Source organism: Meles meles, chromosome 10, assembly GCF_922984935.1.
Source record: "Meles meles chromosome 10, mMelMel3.1 paternal haplotype, whole genome shotgun sequence".
In the NCBI taxonomy this organism is placed as follows: Eukaryota; Metazoa; Chordata; class Mammalia; order Carnivora; family Mustelidae; genus Meles; species Meles meles.
The window spans coordinates 80952068-80970964 of NC_060075.1; the positions used below are offsets into that span (position 1 = coordinate 80952068).

At 36.3% G+C, this 18897-nt stretch overlaps 1 protein-coding gene across 2 annotated transcripts in view; it reads left to right on the forward strand.

Moving 5' to 3' along the window:
• SEMA3E (semaphorin 3E) overlaps positions 1-18897 on the forward strand; it is a 253303-nt gene that overhangs the window by 215347 nt on the left and 19059 nt on the right. The window contains exons 10-16 of one of the 2 annotated variants that reach the window (XM_046020062.1): positions 1330-1474; positions 3649-3871; positions 7097-7188; positions 9844-9885; positions 11560-11726; positions 16219-16286; positions 18267-18406. In XM_046020062.1, the coding sequence (XP_045876018.1) occupies positions 1330-1474; positions 3649-3871; positions 7097-7188; positions 9844-9885; positions 11560-11726; positions 16219-16286; positions 18267-18406 (877 nt within the window). The remainder of the gene's footprint in view (positions 1-1329; positions 1475-3648; positions 3872-7096; positions 7189-9843; positions 9886-11559; positions 11727-16218; positions 16287-18266; positions 18407-18897) is intronic. The other variant, XM_046020063.1, reaches the window with a different exon arrangement.

Consider the following 18897-nt stretch of genomic DNA (forward strand, 5'->3'; position numbering starts at 1 on the left):
ACGGGATCACCAGAATAGGTTTTCTGTGGGTTTGTATGGTCAGTTTATAAGCTACTTTCCTAAGTGTTAGCATAATGAACCTGTCTAGATTTCAAAGACAACACGTTATTTTCTTCCATAATTTCAATTTGACTGTTCAGTTTATACATAAATCTGTGGAAAAGGCTTCCCAGCTGTTACGTGACGTAAAGGTTGATATTTGTGGCGTGCTGATCAAAGGTTTATTGCCACTTTGGTTGGGAGACCATCTCTGGTTTTCTCAGTATCGCAGGCATTTCCAATTGCTTCAAGGTGTGTTACAGAATGTGTGAGTTGATGTCCTAGGACAGGAACGTAACTGCTGTTCGACAGGTGTCTCCCTGCGTAAGACCTTCTACATTTAGAAAGAACTGTGCATTGTGCAGAGCACGTTCCCAAACATTAATTATTTTGATTCTCACAGGAGACTGGGGACATGTTAGCATTCATTCACATCATGCAAAATTAAGGAATATGGCCAAATTTTTAAAACAAATCACTTTAAAATGTCCTTTCACAGAATCTTATCACAAATGCTCCCATAAAACTTGCTATTGTTAGTCATCGGATGTCTTTATCCTTTGTAAGTAGAACTTTAAAAAAAAATGATTTCAGTTGCTGCTAGTTCTGGAGGTAAAGAATTCGAGTTTTATATAATTTAAGTCATTCTCCCCCAAATTAATGTAGTTCAGCCCAGTCGTCTTTCCACTCTGGTACAGTTTCAGTGGCCTGGTGGTCACTGGAGGAAGGGATATACGGCAAGCCTATTGATGCCTCTGTGACCCAAAGGTAAAGAATGGAACAAAGCCCCAAAGTTTCATAAGACTTTAACTTGTTATTTGATCATATGCACTGAGAAATCAAATAAAATTTGAACAGAATTAGCAGTATTAACAGCATAGTGATTGGGCAAACACTGTCTCCTCTGAATATGAAACAATAGACAAGGAGACAAAGCTTGAAATTAATAATTCAGCTTGGGAATGAATCTTTTTAAATAGTCAGGCCCTATTTTCCTTCGTAAAAATATAAAAACACAATATCAGATTAGCAATAATGTGAGGTGACAGGTGTCACATTTTTTAGTCTAACAATGTCATTTTCAGTTTATTGTCATAAGAAGGTAAAGAAATGGTAAGTTTCAGAGTTCCAGTACTTGTAATATTGTAGTAGTTAATATTTCTAGAATATCCTCTATTTAAGAGATTGCAACTTTTTTATCCAAAAGACTTCTTTCCTCTGTAGTCTGAAGCGTGTGACTAGCGGACTGCTAGTCAGTTCCAGAAGAGTAATTATCTATTTTTTTTCCAGTAATATATTTAGAGGCCATGCAATATGTGTCTATCATATGTCTAGCATCCGGGCAGCCTTTAACGGACCGTACGCGCATAAGGAAGGACCTGAATACCACTGGTCACTCTATGAAGGAAGAGTCCCATATCCAAGGCCTGGTTCCGTAAGTTTAGGCATTTAAAAAAGTATTCTTATTTTCTTAAAGGCTCTCTTAGTAATATTTTGTTCAGCATTTCAGATGCTTTACAAAACTTCCGTTAAACAGTTGAGAAATTCTACACCCCAAAATAAAGAAATAACGGTAAAGAAATATCACTTCTTATATCTGGTTGTATGCTTTCTATTTAATGAAAAAAATCTGTGAAAAAATCTTAACAACATTATAAAGTGTGTATTATCATTGCTATTTTGGCTGCCTAAGTAACCCCAACTGAAATTGTATTTTTAAGCTACCAGTGAAGACAGAAACATCCAATAAAAAGAGCGTCATCCTCCTCCATTTCTTCGGAAGAGTTAGTGCCTCATGCAATTGCCAAGGGGGAGAAAGTGACCAGATAATTACATTGTAATATTTGAGTCAGCCTCTAAGTTCCCTGGGCCATACTTTCTCCTTACTTCTCGCTTTATCTTAACTACAAGAAGCTTTTTCTCTGCCTCACCAGAACACTTAGCATCTCATTCAACGTCCTTGCTGGCTCCTAGAAGAAAAATTCCAATACAAAAGTGCTGCTAGAGTTCCAGAAGTTTTACCATTGGCCTCTGCACTCGTGCTGCCCAGATTCTCCCTAACAATCCATGCAAACTTTTATGCTTTTTACTTATACATGTATCCAAAAACGATGATGACAATGACAATGATGATGATTTTGTCTCGTGTATCCTGTGCACGACTAGGTCGGCAAAATGTAGGCTCATTGTATGTGCTCATGGACCGTGGAGAACAGACATTTAACTTGTCATCCAAGTCAAAGTCTGCACTTCTTTGAGCAGCTGGTGAAAACCCATCCCTGTGTTGATTCCACAAGTACTTGAAAGTCAAGTAGAAATCATTTTTGCAGAGCCAAAATCCAAAGTGGAAACAAACCTTACCTCCATTAACAAGTGTAAAGCTTTACCATTTCAATCATTCTCACTAGCTTAAAATTATTACTTCCAGTAAGACGTAAAATATACTTTATTTCACTCTATTGATTGAAATTACAATTTAAATGGAGAAAACCCACTCCTGTGGCTTTGCTGGAAATGCTTCTTGAAACCACATGGTATTAAAGGAGATTTGGAGGAAGTGACTGGTTACTGAACTGCTTCCAGGCCGGTCCAGAATGTTTCCAATTATGTATCATGTAAGTACACTCCAGTGAAAACTTCAGGCCAAATTAAGAAATATGACCTGAATTTTAAAACAGACCATTAAAAATGCCCTCTTTGCAGAATCTGATTACTACACTACTGTATTTATACCCGAAAGTGGAAAATCCCTTATCAACATAACCATTGTAATTGCTGCTGATTCTGGAGGGAAATATGCAAAATGAAAGAGTACTTAATAACAAGCATGAATCAACACAGTTAAAGGTATTCCAAGAAGTAACTGAGGTGCTGTTGAACATTTATTTTTTGAGTCATTGATTTAAGAATTCAGGCATGTTATTGCAAATATTTCTCATTTTCTCAATTTATTGTGTTGAATCCATACAGAAATAATATAAATTCATACAGATTACAGTAGAACAGAGAGGGTTGTTTGTTTGTTTGTTTTTTCCTCAATTAACACGGACAGAATTTGAATAGCTTTCTTTGTTACCGCACTAAAATTCTATTGAAACCATCACATTATTATTTTAGTTTTAGTAATGGGAAAGCTATTCAGTGCAGTTGTGATCCTTAATCCTGGGTGGGGGATTTAACACTACAAAGAGGCTTTTTGTTTTGCTATGAAAATTTGTTTTCAAATTTGAAGTAAACATTGTTTACTTCAGGAGTTAATTTACACTGTGAAAAAATAAATTTCAGAAAATGGGGGAAATAATAATACTTATGGTGATACATATTTTTACCACCTTTGAATTGTACCATTATCATTTACTACCTCATTTTTCAAAGTTTTTGCTAACTTCTGTGTTTTTCTAGAGCTGCATGTTTGGAACGATTCGGTCTTTCTCTGCAATCTTTAATGCAGATTTTATTTTTCTAATGAAGAATTTGTGGTCACTCAATATTTCTAACTGCAGTCAATTAATTGAACACGTCCATTTTCTGATAGCTTTCATAATTGATAATAAATGTGCTCCTTAGATTTAAGGCAAAAAACCTCTCTCTTATCTATTTGCATTTCAGTGTGCCAGCAAAGTGAACGGCGGGAGATACGGAACCACCAAAGACTACCCCGATGATGCCATTCGATTTGCAAGAAGCCATCCACTTATGTACCAGCCCATAAAACCTGCCCATAAAAAACCAATCCTGGTAAAAACAGATGGAAAATATAACCTGAAACAAATAGCAGTGGATCGAGTGGAAGCCGAGGATGGTCAATACGATGTCTTGTTCATTGGGACAGGTAAAGAGATTACAAAGTACTGAGGCGTGTCTGTAGAATCTTAAAATCAATAACATTATTAGTATTTTAAAAAACTATCAACAAATCTTCTGTTAATCCGTTAGCCCGTTTGAACACTGCTTATTTGCTGCAACAGAAGAGAGGATTTGGGGCAGTTACGGCGCGTAATTTCTGATACACAGTCAGTACTCAGTATCTTTGAAAACTGAGTAAGTGGAGGATTGAGTAGTTGATGTTAATTAACAACACTGGTTCCAAGCAGAGCTTCTCACAGAGGCAGGAGCCCACCATAGCAAGGATGGCTGTGCTGTCTGTCCCCCAGGCCCATTGCCATCTTTGGCTGTTCAGTAAGGTCGCATGGCTCTTAGCCACTTGGACAATAGTTTCACCTAAATCTGTAATCACAACAGTGCTTATCAGGCCCCATCAGAATCAACCATTTGTACCAAACAGGCCAAATGTTAGTCATAATGGAGGTTAGCTTTTGGAGCGGAGCTATAATATCCTGCATTAATGGGGGCACCTGGATGGCTCAGTGGGTTAAGCATCTGCTTTCAGCTCAGGTCATGATCCCAGGGTCCTGGGATCAAGCCCCACATCGGGTTCTCCACTCAGTGGGGAGCCTGCTTCACCCTCTTTCTCTCTGCCTGCCTGCCTACTTGTGATCTCTGTCTGTCAAATAAATAAATAAAATCTTTAAAAATATCCTGCATTAATGAAACAAAATAATATACATGCTAAAAAGTGAAATTTTCAAATAAACCTACAACTTCACTTAATTCCATACATCAGATCTAGCTTGTGGAAGAGAATGTGGAATCTTTTAGCATCTGGGTAATACATGACTAATTCTGTCAAGTACTTTAAAATCCTATAGCCATTTAAAAAGCCTTTTAAATCATCATTTCTTTCTTTTTTTCATATGCATGATAGTCATTGCTACACCAGTTGCTCTTTAGAGGAGGAAATTTCCTACCATACATAACCTCACTCATGGACATAATTCTGCAGAGACATTGCAGAGACCCCGCTCAGGAACCGGGATATAATATCAACACTGGTGCTTCAGCCTCTCCGTTCATACTTTTTGAAAAAGCAAAGACTTAAGTGAGGAAACATTCATCTGATCTGCAGAGATTGATCTCTGGTGTAGGCTATATTTTATCCTTATTTTAGGAGGTTCATGTTAATAATATGCTCTGCACTATGGATTCAAGATGAACAAAGCATCACATTTCTTTAACAAACTTAAAATTACTTGGCCATGCATGAATTCACTCATAATGACATCTAGTAGAGCTTTTTTTTTTTTTTAACCTTCCATAAGCAAGAATAATATTTGATAGGAGGAAGCATGGGAAAAGGTATGTTATTTTTAAATGTCCTGGAAAGGAGCAGTCATACACAGTCTATCAGTTCAAGACTGATTTTGGAAATACTCTTTCATTAGGTTAACCAAAGCTGTTTGAAAGAATTCCAAAAACATCAGATATATACTTATGCTATCATGCAAAAGATGTTTAACTCAGAGATATCATTGTATTGAGCCACAGCTCTACAGCACGAAAGAACCTATTTGATGAAAGTGTGATAAGTACAACATTGGAAAACCCCACAAATGAGAGTTACTTTAGTACTCTGCGTGTGTGTGTGTTTATAAAAGACTATATATAGGGAGAGAACGTCCTTATTGCAAATCACTAGTTGGAAGTTAATAATTTGAATTTCATCTTTGCTTTTTCCTTGATATAATAATAATTGAATAATAATAAAGAGTTTATTATGTGTTCTCAGCTTAAAAATTATAGTTTATATTCCTTTTCATGTACTATCCAGGTAACTCTTACTAGTTTTATTTTATTTTATTTTTAAGATTTTATTTATTTATTTGACAGACAGATCACAGGTGGGCAGAGAGGCAGGCAGAGAGAGAGAGAAGGAAGCAGGCTCCCTGCTGAGCAGAGAGCCCAATGCGGGCCTCAATCCCAGGACCCTGGGATCATGACCTGAGTCAAAGGCAGAGACTTTAACCCACTGAGCCACCCAGGCGCCCCTTTACTAGTTTTATTTTAAACAAATTTCATTAACCCAACCACAAAATTTGGTAATTTTTTAACAAATTAGTTAAATACCATATAATTCTTGGGTCATTACCTCCAAAGTGCTTATTTTTTCTGAGCCGTTTTTAGCACTACATCAAATTATTCTTACAGGCAAATTGGTGTCTTATTAAATTTTTTATTGAAAAAACCAAGCTCAGCATATCAGATATAATAAAAATTAGGTGGAATTTTAAATTATGAATTTAAATTTATAAAACTTGATAATTATAGAAACTAAATGTTTAGTGCAAGAGTATTTATACTGTTCTCTCAATAGTATGTACTTGAAATTTTTCTTATTAAAAATGTGTGTGTATATATCATGATATCAAATATTATTGTGTATATATTAATACTTTTTTATTTTTTTATTAACATATAATGTATTATTAGCCCCAGGGAGACAGGTCTGTGAATCGCAAGGTTTACACACTTCACAGGACTCACCATAGCACATACCCTCCCCAGTGTCCATAACCCAATCACCATCTCCCTAACCGCCTCCCCCCAGCAACCCTCAGTTTGTTTTGTGAGATTAAGAGTGTCTTATGGTTTGTCTCCCTCCCAATCCCATCTTGTTTCATTTATTCTTTTCCTACCCCCCAAATCCCCCATGTTGCTTCTCCACTTCCTCATATCAGGGAGATCATTTGATAATTGTCTTTCTCTGATTGACTTATTTCACTCAGCATAATACCCTCTAGTTCCATCCACGTCATCGCAAATGGCAAGATTTCATTTCTTTTGATGGCTGCATAGTATTCCATTGCACATCTTCTTTATCCATTCATCTGTTGATGGACATCTAGGTTCTTTCCATAGTTTGACTATTGTATGTATTAATATATTTTGCTTTCTCAATCTTTAATTGAATTCTGAACAAATTATTTGAAAAACAATTACATTTTATTTGGTCTTTTTTTTAGTCAATCATATTATTTTTTGCTAATTGAAAATATGAATATGTAAATAGTCATATTGTTTCAGCCAGCGATGATTAAATGTTTCATGCATCTAAATCTCAAAGCGTATTCAAATTCATAGTCCCCACATGGTTTTTCATTGTTTTGAAAACCAGATTGTGACAACTTTCCAGTTTATCTCTTCTTTTCCTTTCTTACAGATAATGGAATTGTTCTGAAAGTAATCACAATTTATAACCAAGAGACAGAGTCAATGGAAGAAGTAATTCTAGAAGAACTTCAGATATTCAAGGTATTTTTTTATAAGAAGGAAAAGGAAATAGCCAACATTTATGTATTACAGACAATTGCAAATGAGTTGTAAATAGGAAAGATGTTAGGTCAGTTTTTTTTCTAATGGATAGGTTGTGAATTTAGAATGAATTTGAAGTGAAGAATGGTTTAAAATCTATTTGATTATTGCAGACCATTCAAATGAGAACCCCAATATTTGCCCAGCCAGCATGAAAAGAATTTCAGTATATGAACTATGACTTAAAGAAATAACACATACCACGTACGAATTCCAGAATCATTATTGCAAAGTCTCATTTTACCAATGTACTACCAACCTAAACAATTAAAGCAAAACAGTAGATTTCATGTTGTGGACATTGTGATAAGTATATTGCTCTTTTTCATAACATATCAATTACCACAAAGAAGTTAGTAAAAAACTAAAAAATGATAATGCAAAGGTTAGACATGACAATTGTATGTATGCATGTGCACAGACACACACACACACACACACACACACAGACTCAAGTGTCAGTATTTGTGACGGGTATGATTTTTAAAATCACTATGAGGGACACCTGAGTGGCTTAGTGGGTTAAAGCCTCTGCCTTCAGATCAGGTCATGATCCCAGGGTCCTGGGATGGAGCCCCGCATCGGGCTCTCTGCTCAGCAGGGAGCCTGTTTCCCTCTTAGTCTCTCTGCCCGCCTCTCTGCCTACTTGTGATCTCTGTCTGTCAAATAAATAAATAAACTCTTTTAAAAAGTAAATTAAAAAAAAATAAAATCACCATGAACACCACATTAGTGAATACTGGCGAGTGCTCCTAGGGGACATACAGGGTTAGGTTCCTGTGAGTCTCTAGTCACATTTTTTTGTCAACTGGTCAATATATAATGTTGTTCTTGGTGTGTTTTTATTGGAAGACACCTTATTTACTGTATATTTTTGATTAACTCACATGGAGCTCATGGGCCACAGCACTATAACGTGTACATGAACAGTTACTTAACCTGTGTATTTTCCTGTAATACACATCACAGCCCTTTTGAAGCTTTGAAACACTAGAGAGCACTTCGGCACTTTGCTTAGAGGCCATTTTAAACATCAAAATTGCCAGTAAAAAGCACAAAAATGTGAAAAACCATGGCATTTAATAGACCATGAAAAGGACACTTGTTTCGAATGGGAGAGCTGAAACAAGAAGGCAGAGTGTCACATTCATTGATTTCAGCTGGGGTTGTACTTGTTGGGCAGCCAAAATTTATTGCCTCTTGGTGCCTGCTTGTGTTCACGAATGACCCCAGAACACTGTAAATATTAATATGGGGATTACAAATAAATTTTAGCAAGTAAGCAAATTTGTTTTTAAAAAAGGCTGCAAATTATTAAGATTGTGCATGTTTGTAATGGATACATATGAAAATATGCTTATTGGTGAAAAACAGTTCATTTCACCTTGGCTGTCCTGGAGATTACATTGCCCATAGACACATCAAGGTTAAGCATGTTCTATCTCAACCAGAGATAGAACTTGTTTATCTTTCGTATTGGATTTCTGTGTCAGATTTCATTTCACTTCAGGGACCATAGCTCCCCTATGAGGAGCACCTGCCACAGTGTTTTGTTCTTATCAACCCTAAGAAACATTGTCACCTGAATGAATAAATGAGGGCATGAGTGCCTGCCTAAAGCATTCTGTAGTTTAAAATATTGACACAGGGGATTAGATTTTTCTCTTTCAGAAGATAATGCTTTGTGGGGCACCTGGGTGGCTCAGTGGGTTGAGGCCTCTGCCTTCGGCTCGGGTCATGATCCCGGGGTCCTGGGATCGAGCCCCACATCGGGCTCTCTGCTCCGCAGGGAGCCTGCTTCCTCCTCTCTCTCTGCCTGCCTCTCTGCCTGGTTGTGATTTCTCTCTGTCAAATAAATAAAATATTAAAAAAAAAAAAAAAAGAAGATAATGCTTTGAAGGATAATCGTCCACTGAGCGTATCCCACCTGCCTGTTGCTTGTCTCCTGGCAGAAACCACCTGAGTTTGTGGTGCTCATTTGAGCCACGTTAGTCTTAATCACCAGCCCTAGAATAACACACAGGCTCTCAAAGCTGTGTGATAGATCATCTTTCCTCTGTTGCATTTCAAAGACAATGAACTTATTCATCTTGTTCAAAGCAACCTGGGCTCATATTGATTGACTGTGATAACTCCAACAGAAAAAGTATTTTATTAGGCCTGGATTTAAGCAATTAAAGTCACATGGTTTGTTAACAGTATCATCTATTCAGAGACAACTGTTTCACATCTAATGGTTCAAATACTTCATAAGAAAGAACACTGTGACTCTGCTATTTATTAAAGATACTTGAGTTCCCAAAACTTGAGTAATACACAAATGCAAATACAGAAATTACATTTCAGAAACAAATGGTGAGCTCTTTAGATTATCCACTACTTTTTTCATCTTACATATCTGACCTATTCTGTTAAAAAGAGTTTTTAAAAGAAATCTATATTTTAATGTAATTATAAGTTCCTATTGATTTGCTAAAATGAAAGCTATAGGCTAGCATAGAACTAGTCACATATCTAATATGAGTTCATATGATTTGCAACCATATTAAAGTATGTGTCTGTATTTCTTTAAAAGCTTAAACATTTTTTTTCCAGGACCCAGTTCCTATTATTTCTATGGAGATTTCTTCAAAGAGAGTAAGTTTGTGTGTATGTGCAAGTGTACTTGTGTGTAAATGGGAGTCGTGGTCAACGAGAAAGAATAGAAGTACACGTGCTTATAGATGAATAAGTTACAGTTTTATTCTGTTAAAAATAGTGATTTACATGTAATGGATTTCTTTTTCCATTATTAGAAGAAGGTAGGTAAGAGTAGATTTACTTCTATAATCATGATGGGATGCTCTTCTGTAATTTTTTTGTTGTTTTTGCAAAAATAACGGTAAATGATGGTAATACAAAAAAGTGTGCAGTGAAACACAAACCTCCTCTCCACTTTACTAGAACCAGTTTCTGGTGCAAATATCTCCAGAAAAAGTTGTTCCATATATTACCTCAAACGTACTTATAAGTGACCATTTATGTCTAGGCAAACAGGAACATGTAATGTTAATTGTTCTGCTACTTACTGTTTTTACTTAACAATGTATCTTACAGTTTATTCCCTCGTTCTGTGTATATATCGGTATCAATGTTTTAAATGTTGCGTGTCAGTGTGCACTAATGGTGGTAATGCAAATTGGTGCAGCCAATATGGAAAACATTAGAGAGTTTCCTGAATGTATTAAAAATAGAACATATGATTAAGCAGTTTCATTTCTGGGTGATTTTCCAAAGGAAACAAAACACTAACTCTGAAAGGCATCTGTACCCACATTTATTGTGGCATTATTTGCAATGGCCAAGACATGGAAACAACCTAAGTGCCCATCGGTAGATAAATGGATAGGGATAATGTGGCATATATGTACAATGGCATATCATTCGGCCACAGAAAGGAAGGAAATCCTTCCATATGTGACAGATGGGTGGACCTTGAGAGCATTATACTAAGTGAAATAAGAAAAGACAAATACCATATAAACTCACTGATACGTGAAATTAAAACTAACACCACAAAAAAAATGAGGGTTTTTTGTTTGTTTGTTTTGTTTTATTTTGTTTTTTAACGGAGAGCAGTTTGGCCGTTGCCAGAGGCAAGGAGTGGGAGGTGGGCAAAATGGGTGGATGGGATCAAAAGGTCCAAACTTCCAGTTGTAGAGGAAGACCTCGGAATGTAATGTATGGCATAGTGATTATAGTTAATGAAACCCTAATGTATATTTGAAAGTTGCTAAGACAACACATCTTAAAAGTTTTCATCACATGAATAACAATTCTACCTATACGGTGTTGAGGAATGTTAGACTTACTGTGATCATTTCACAATACATACAGATATTGAATCCTTATATCATACACTTGAAATTAATACGGTATTACTTGTCAGTTACGTCTCACTTTTAAAAATGCAACAACAATAACAAAAAGACCATTTACTTACTCTGTCTGTTATTGGACATCCCTAAAGTTCTTTTAAAAAGACTTACCGTGTTAAATGATGAAAGAGGCTTTCTATTTAAATAACAAAAGAACAGTCAACTTCTTGAGAGTTTTGTCAAGCTCACTCTAGCAATTTTGTTTACGGGAGTCCAGGTCTATAAATGTATTTCAAATCTTAGAGAACCGAAAGTACCAGTGTTCTGCTACCCCTCCTGAGTAGCTGCAGTAATTCAAATGAATATTCACCAAAGTGATTGCGTATAAATGTGAAATTCACTGAGAGTTCTGTCCATTTCTGCTAGTGGCCTCTCTGTTGTTTGATGTCTCTAGCAACAGCTGTATATTGGATCGGCTTCTGCTGTGGCCCAAGTCAGATTCCATCAGTGCGACATGTACGGAAGTGCTTGTGCTGATTGCTGCCTGGCTCGAGACCCTTACTGTGCCTGGGATGGCATATCCTGTTCCCGGTATTACCCGACAGGCACCCATGCAAAGAGGTGAGAGGCCTCAATGCGGAAATTCCCTGGTTTAGAAAAGCCATAACACTTTGTAAAATATCTTTTTTTTCTGCACCCATCCCATGAAAATAACCACGTTAGTTTTAAGTAAGCCCTCGTAGTCATACTTTGTTCATAATATAAGCTGTGGAAGTTGAATTTTTCCTGAAAATAACTCCTCTCAATTACGCTGTAGAGATTGGAGTTTTTATTTATTTATTTATTTTTTAACCCATGTTTGAATCAACTCTTCCCCCTCCTGACACTCGTATTGCAAGACATGAAACCAGTTTAGATAAACTTAAAATGTGGAAATGGCAAGCCACCACACATGAGGGATTCAAAGACTTGAAAGAAAAATAAATAAATAAATTCTAAAATACATCCTGCATTTGCCCCATGTCCTCTCAACCAGCTGGTCTTCATTTATTTCATTTTGAAAGTGAATATTTTAACTCCTAGGCAAATGTATGACCTGTATAATTAATGAAACATGTGATTTAATTCAACACAAATGAAAGGCACTTAGAGACCTCCAAACTCTGATGTGTACAATTCAGCGAGGTCATTGCCAGTTGTAAGAGAAGGTAGATCTCGGGATTCTTTGAAAAGAAGATCTTGAGGTTCAGAAAGTATTTTGAAGGATGGAGATATTTCTTTGCTCAAGCTATATGAAATTGTGTGTTCTTTGCGAGGAAACATAAAGGAAAATATTGTTATCTGTTATAGAATAAGCATTTATTTTTTTCTCCTAGTAAAGTGGCCAAAGACAATATAACACAAAAACATCGAACTATATACAGTTTCCTTACTGAAAATTAAGTTTTTACTGATTTCAGTCATTTTTAGTCTTCTATTCTGGATTACTTCAAACTTTTTAAAAATCTGATTTAACCCACCTTAATATAGTTATTATTTTTATATGGTCACATATGTAGTAGAATCTCATTTTTGAAAAACATAGTCACCCGTTCAAAACCTTTGTTAATTTGACATTAGCTAAATTAACATTCGGTCTGATGAGTAATTGAAGTATATCAAAGGCGGATAGTGAAAAGATCCTTTGAGAGGTTATTTGTTAATGAAATAGCTTACAAAGTGTTTTCAAGAATCAAGCAAATTGATGTTGTACAAACTTATTGATATTTAAAAACACTTCTTGAAGAATATAGCCGTGTTACTACGTAAAATAGTGTTCAGTGAATTATTCACCCATTATGCCAACTACTGTACTATGTGTGAGGAGGATGAAGAAGCGGTCGATAATCCTTGGCTATATGAAATCAGAACCTAAAGTGGGAAATGTAATTGTAAATAAGGATGATAGTAGGTCATTACTGAGCACTTATTATGTATAAAGTACAAGATTAAGCCCAGTACACATTAGACATTATTTAATTCCCAGAATAACTCAACCTTTGAGCTCAGTTTTGTAGGTAGAAATATAAGAAGATTCCAGTTAAAGGGAATTTTACAAAAGGCATAGAATGTTCACGGAAAACCATGTAGTTCCATAGGTTAGGAGTAAAGTAGCTGGTTCTATAATTTCACCGAAAATAATAAAATGAATTATTTTATTGTTATTAGTGATAATAGTAACATTTGAAAGCCATGCATCAAATACTTGTGAATAATGAGGTTTTGTTTCAGATATCCAATAAGGGTGATGAATTCTTCTAACTGAACAGTTTCCATACCTAAATACTTCTTGATCCATGGTGCATCTTATTGAAGTATACATCCACAGGCTTGATAATATATTTGCAAAGGGTGGACAGAAAGTTATTTAGTGAAAGTCAAATGAATGGGCAAAATCTTAGGAGGGCGCTCAGTGCTCGAGTCAGGAGCCGTGCTCATGAATGAATGAGTTCAGTTCAGTGACGTGTAATGGAGATCTCTCAGTGGTGTCAGATCCTTTTGAACCATCACTCACCCCTGGAGGAGAACTTTTTGGATGGATTCCAGCAAACGAAAAGGAAAATAGTTTGCTTTTACAGCAGATCGTTTTTGCCTCAGACCTGAGCAGAAGCAGAAATTGAAAACTGGTCATTAAAATAAATACTTTTCTGTTCACAGAGTGAAAATGAGTCAACAGAGGAAAAACATTAATTCACAATCCAAACCACTTGTTTAAAATAGTCTTCCAAGATACACTATAATTTATATAGCTAAGTCTTTTACTTCCCCTGGCTCTTGTATTTTGTCTCTTTCCGGTGTTCTCTTTAAAAGTTTCTAAGTGGCAAGATAGAGAAGAGAAATAGGCAATTTTGGGAATAAAAGGCAACTTTGATTAACCCTTCTCAAACTCTTGAACATTTACAGTCTTTTTAAAATGCTGAGATAAAAGACAGTTATATGAAGATAGTATAAAATGAATTGAACCCTTGTTGGGGGATGAATGCTTGCTTTCATGACTTTCAACATACTCTTTGTATACCATTGACATTGCAAAATTTTGCATTATTCTTCACATTACATACCTGAATTATCTGATTGCACCTCCCTTTGTTCTCACCCCACATGTGTAATAAACCTGATACAGCATTTCTGCAGAGTAAAAACGATTTCCCATTTCCTTGATTTATCCCTGCTCCATTACTCACTACTGCTCAGCCGACTTTGGATTCCCAGTACCAATGCAATACTTAATGAAGTAAGGAATCCATGGGACCAGTTTACTTCTCATCCAGAGCTGTTTTCAGTTATCTATGCCTGTGCACATGCTAGTATAAAATAATAACAGAAGCATAAAACTTTTTGTTTTTGCTGCTTCTTTGTCAATTTCTTTTTTCAGTTTTACCCAGTGGAATGATTCATACAGCAGTTTTAATCTGAAGTTTATTAAATCCCAGGTTTCTAGACAATGTCTTCTAATCTACAATCTCTGTATTTTGAAAAAGCCAGCTTTGCACATGGGTCATAATTCTAAAAATTGACTGTAAATAGGCATCTGTTCTAGCTTTCATTACAAGGAGATACTTAAACCATTGCTTCTCAAGTATTGGTCTGTTAACTAAGATCTGAAGTGACATGGGAGAAATCACTTCATCTCTTGAAATGATGTTCCTTTATCATTATTTGGAGGCAAGAGGTAAGCCTAGAATGAAAAAAAAATTTGATATTGGAATAATTTTTAGATGTCAGACCAACTTCATTTTACAAAGGAGGACAGGAAGAATCAAGCAAGAGAGAAGATATGTATGAGATCAGATGGCACGTGAGTGATGGCATTGGGATTTGAATCTGGTTCCTTTTTCCAGATTTTATCATTGCATATGGTTAGAGCATTTCATTGTCGCTTCAGAAGGCTAGCCATCTCCCTCTGGGGTGAAACTTCTGCTCTACCTTCTGTTTTTTCCTCAATCTTGAAGAAATGCCATGATTTAGAGAAGCAAGTGGTATTTTCTGCACTTATGTAATACTTCTATTTTTATCTTTAATCTGAATTAATACACTGAAGATTTTGATCTTAGAATTTCAGTGCTAATAGTGACGATTGCCATTGTTCAATCCCTCAGAAAGATGCTTACTAATTTAAAACAAGATCTATACTATAGAATTTTCCCCCCAAGGGTAAAGAACATTGTTGTTTTTCAGTTATATATCTAAGAAATCTATAAAATATTAAAAAACACTAGAAGTTATTCTAATAGGCAGTCTTGCCATACAGCCTGTTAAGAAGGTATAACACACAATCACGTTGCATAGAGGCATATAATATCTATATATACTACCTGAGTAAAAGAGTAATCGACTACATTATTGGTTTCTATCTTTATTGCCAATTGTATTTGTGCTGTGTGACTAAGATGGCCATAGAAGAAAATATTTGGATTCTAATACCGTTACCCTTTTTGAATGCCCCTTATTATATGTAGGAGTTTTATGATTTTTATTCAAATAAATAATCTGCCTCAAATCCCACTATCTTTCCTGCACACCTACCTCCCTTACTACCCCAAACCCCCCATTTGAAACAGAAGAATTCTTATTGCACTGGATTTTTTTTTTTTCAAAGATTTTATCCATTTACTTGACAGAGATCACAAGTAGGCAGAGAGGCAGGCAGAGAGAGAGAGGAGGAAGCAGACTTCCCGCTGAACAGAGAGCCTGATGTGGGGCTTGATCCCAGGACCCTGGGATCATGACCTGAGCCGAAGTCAGAGGCTTTAACCCACTGAGCCACCCAGGCACCCCGATTGCACTGGATTTATAAAACAAAATATAAAAAGGGATTTCTCAAGTTATGTCAGGATCCAGAATTCAAACTTATGTGAACACTTAAAGAAGAGTTTATATAGATCTTACCATTGAATAACATTCAGTGGAAATACAGGGAACTATGAAACTTGAATTTTATCCTTGTTTTGTATGACAGATCAATTTTTTTCAGTAGCCGAATACTACTTGAGTCCTTAATGCAGTTGGCTGCATTTTAAAGTCTGGAAAATTGAAATCTGACCATCTCCTACATGCATCTACTTTGTTTCAGGCGGTTCCGCAGACAAGATGTTCGGCACGGAAACGCCGCTCAGCAATGCTTTGGACAGCAATTCGTCGGTAATCCAGAGAAAATCAATTGCTATGGGTTACTGGGGTTAGGATAAACTGCAGACCTCTTAAAACGGTCCTTGTTTTCTTTGTGATTGATATATAGTAGAACAATGTTACTGAAAGTATTCTTTTCTCTTCCACATAGCTAAAATTTTGTGGATTTTAACACCAATATTTTAATTCTGTGTGGACGTAAAATCTTTAATTAATTAGGAAAATAAGTTCTATATACCACTATAAAGACCTTACTATTAGACCTCAGAACAGGGGGATGTTAGAACGAGATGCCGCAGTGACTTGTAGGACCTCTCCCTCCATCTCAGCCCCAGGAATATCTTCACCATGTCACACAACCTGTGGTAATCTCTTAAGGGTGATCAACTTGTATCAAGTCGCCTACTAAGCTTCAGGGTCAAATAAAGTGAAAAACTTGAAGTTTCTACAAGAGTGGGATTGATGTGAGTTTCTGAGATGCAGATGAGAGTTTCTGTGGAAAGTTAGTACACGGTCTGATGGATAAAGGATGAGAGGAATTTTGCTTCATCAAATGTAAGGAAATCACACAAGATGGAAGACCATGGTCCTGACTCTCCACACCGTGTCGGTGGTGGAACTGGCTGTGTAATTGGTGGCCTCAGTTTCACAGGAGGTACCAGGAAGATGAAGCTTCATGACTGGGAGACCAGGAGTGCTTGCATACAATCCAGAGTTGCACAGCATCGTGATGTTCAATAGACCCAAGGCTGAATAAGCATTTGGTGTGGGACATAAGCCTTGGCAATATTGGCTGGAGGAAGGCAGGATCTTAATCTATTAAAATGTAGGCATCAGTTTTGAAAGTGAGGAGAACTCAGACACAAGGGGAAAAAAATCCCAGGTTCTGGTTACTGAATTTGATGTTGGTTAAAACACTATACATCCAGTTGATGTATTATTTTTTTTTAAGACTTTATTTATTTGAGAAACAGAGAGTGAGTGAGCCAGGAAAGCACAAAATGTTCTAAGGGCAAAGGAAGAGGGAGAAGCAGACTCCCTGCTGAGCAGAGAGCCGGATGGGGGGCTTGATCCTAGGACCCTGACATCTTGACCTGAGCCCAAGGTGGCAGCTTAACTGTGACCCACCCAGATGCCCTATTCACTTGCTTTTATTCTCCACTGCAGTTAAGTAGATTAGTCTGTATGCAAATTTGAGTTCAAGTCACGTGAGAGCATCTCTGGGCCAAGATGTCCATAATAATCAGGAAGCTCAGATCTGAAGCCCCTAGTCTGGTTTTGTACCCTTTTCTTACTGTAGGAGCCCAACATTTGGATCAGTGCAGTCCCTCGATAAGATCTCACTCACACTTGTGTTTATGTAGCACCATATCACATTGACTTCTGCTTTCTGCTTTTGTTGGTAACCATGAATTTTGTCTTATGTTTTACTTGAATGTTTAGTGCTCACCTTCTCTTGCCTGCTCTGTTGGTTCATGTTGTCACTGATTTTCCATGCATTTAACACTGATGCACCTTCTTAGTATCCTGACTGCCCCGTGTTTGGACCCACACTCCATTTACTTCTTTCTGGTCCTTTCCATAGCCTGCAGTACTCTCTAAAGCCTAGATTTGTGGTGTGCCACTGTCTCTAAATATCTCCTTTAAATGACCTTGCATAGAAATTAGTAGTAAATCATGAAAGATACTCACTTTACTGCAGGAATCTAAGTGAAGAAGCTTTTAAAAAATATTATTTACTGGGACGCCTGAGTGGCTCAGTTGGTTAGGCGATGTGTCTTTGGCTTAGGTCATGATCCCAGGGTCTTGGGATCAAGTCCCTCATCGGGCTCCTTGCTCATGAGGAAGCCTGCTTCTCCCTCTGCTTCCCGCTCCCCCTGCTTGTGCTCTGTCTCACTCTGACAAATAAATAGATAAATAAAATCTTTTTAAAAAATAGTATTTACTGTTAAAGTCAAAGTCTTAACATTAATGTTAATATTTATATTGTAGGGGATGCTTTGGATAAGACTGAAGAGCGACTGGCCTATGGCATAGAGAACAACAGCACGTTGCTGGAATGTACCCCACGATCTTTGCAAGCAAAAGTTATCTGGTTTGTACAGAAAGGACGTGACGGAAGGAAAGAGGAGGTAATTCATAGCTGCACATTCACACCTTATCTTACTTGTGGTGTGTGATTAGTAGATAGATGATGACTTATTTGATGTTTAAAAATGAATCAGTCCATTGTGCTATACATGTGTTATTTAAAAAGTGGATTTATTTACAATGTGTGATTTATATACATATAAAAAATTTAAATACACACATAGATTTCTATGTGTATATAATTTATATATGCTGTAAAAACCTAGATGTATATATAAAATTTTATGTGTATAAATATATATAAAACTACATATATATATAAAATACAAAATAAATATATACACATAAATAAATTCTATACATTTGTATATGTGTATGTATACATTTGGATTCTGAAAATTGAATTTTTAGTCAGTAGGTACTCAGAGTTTCATGACTTTAGTATCATGTTGTCAAAATGATTGTCTTAAATTTTATCACCCAAGACAATGTTCTAGAAAAATAACAAATTTAAGCACCATTAACATAGGTA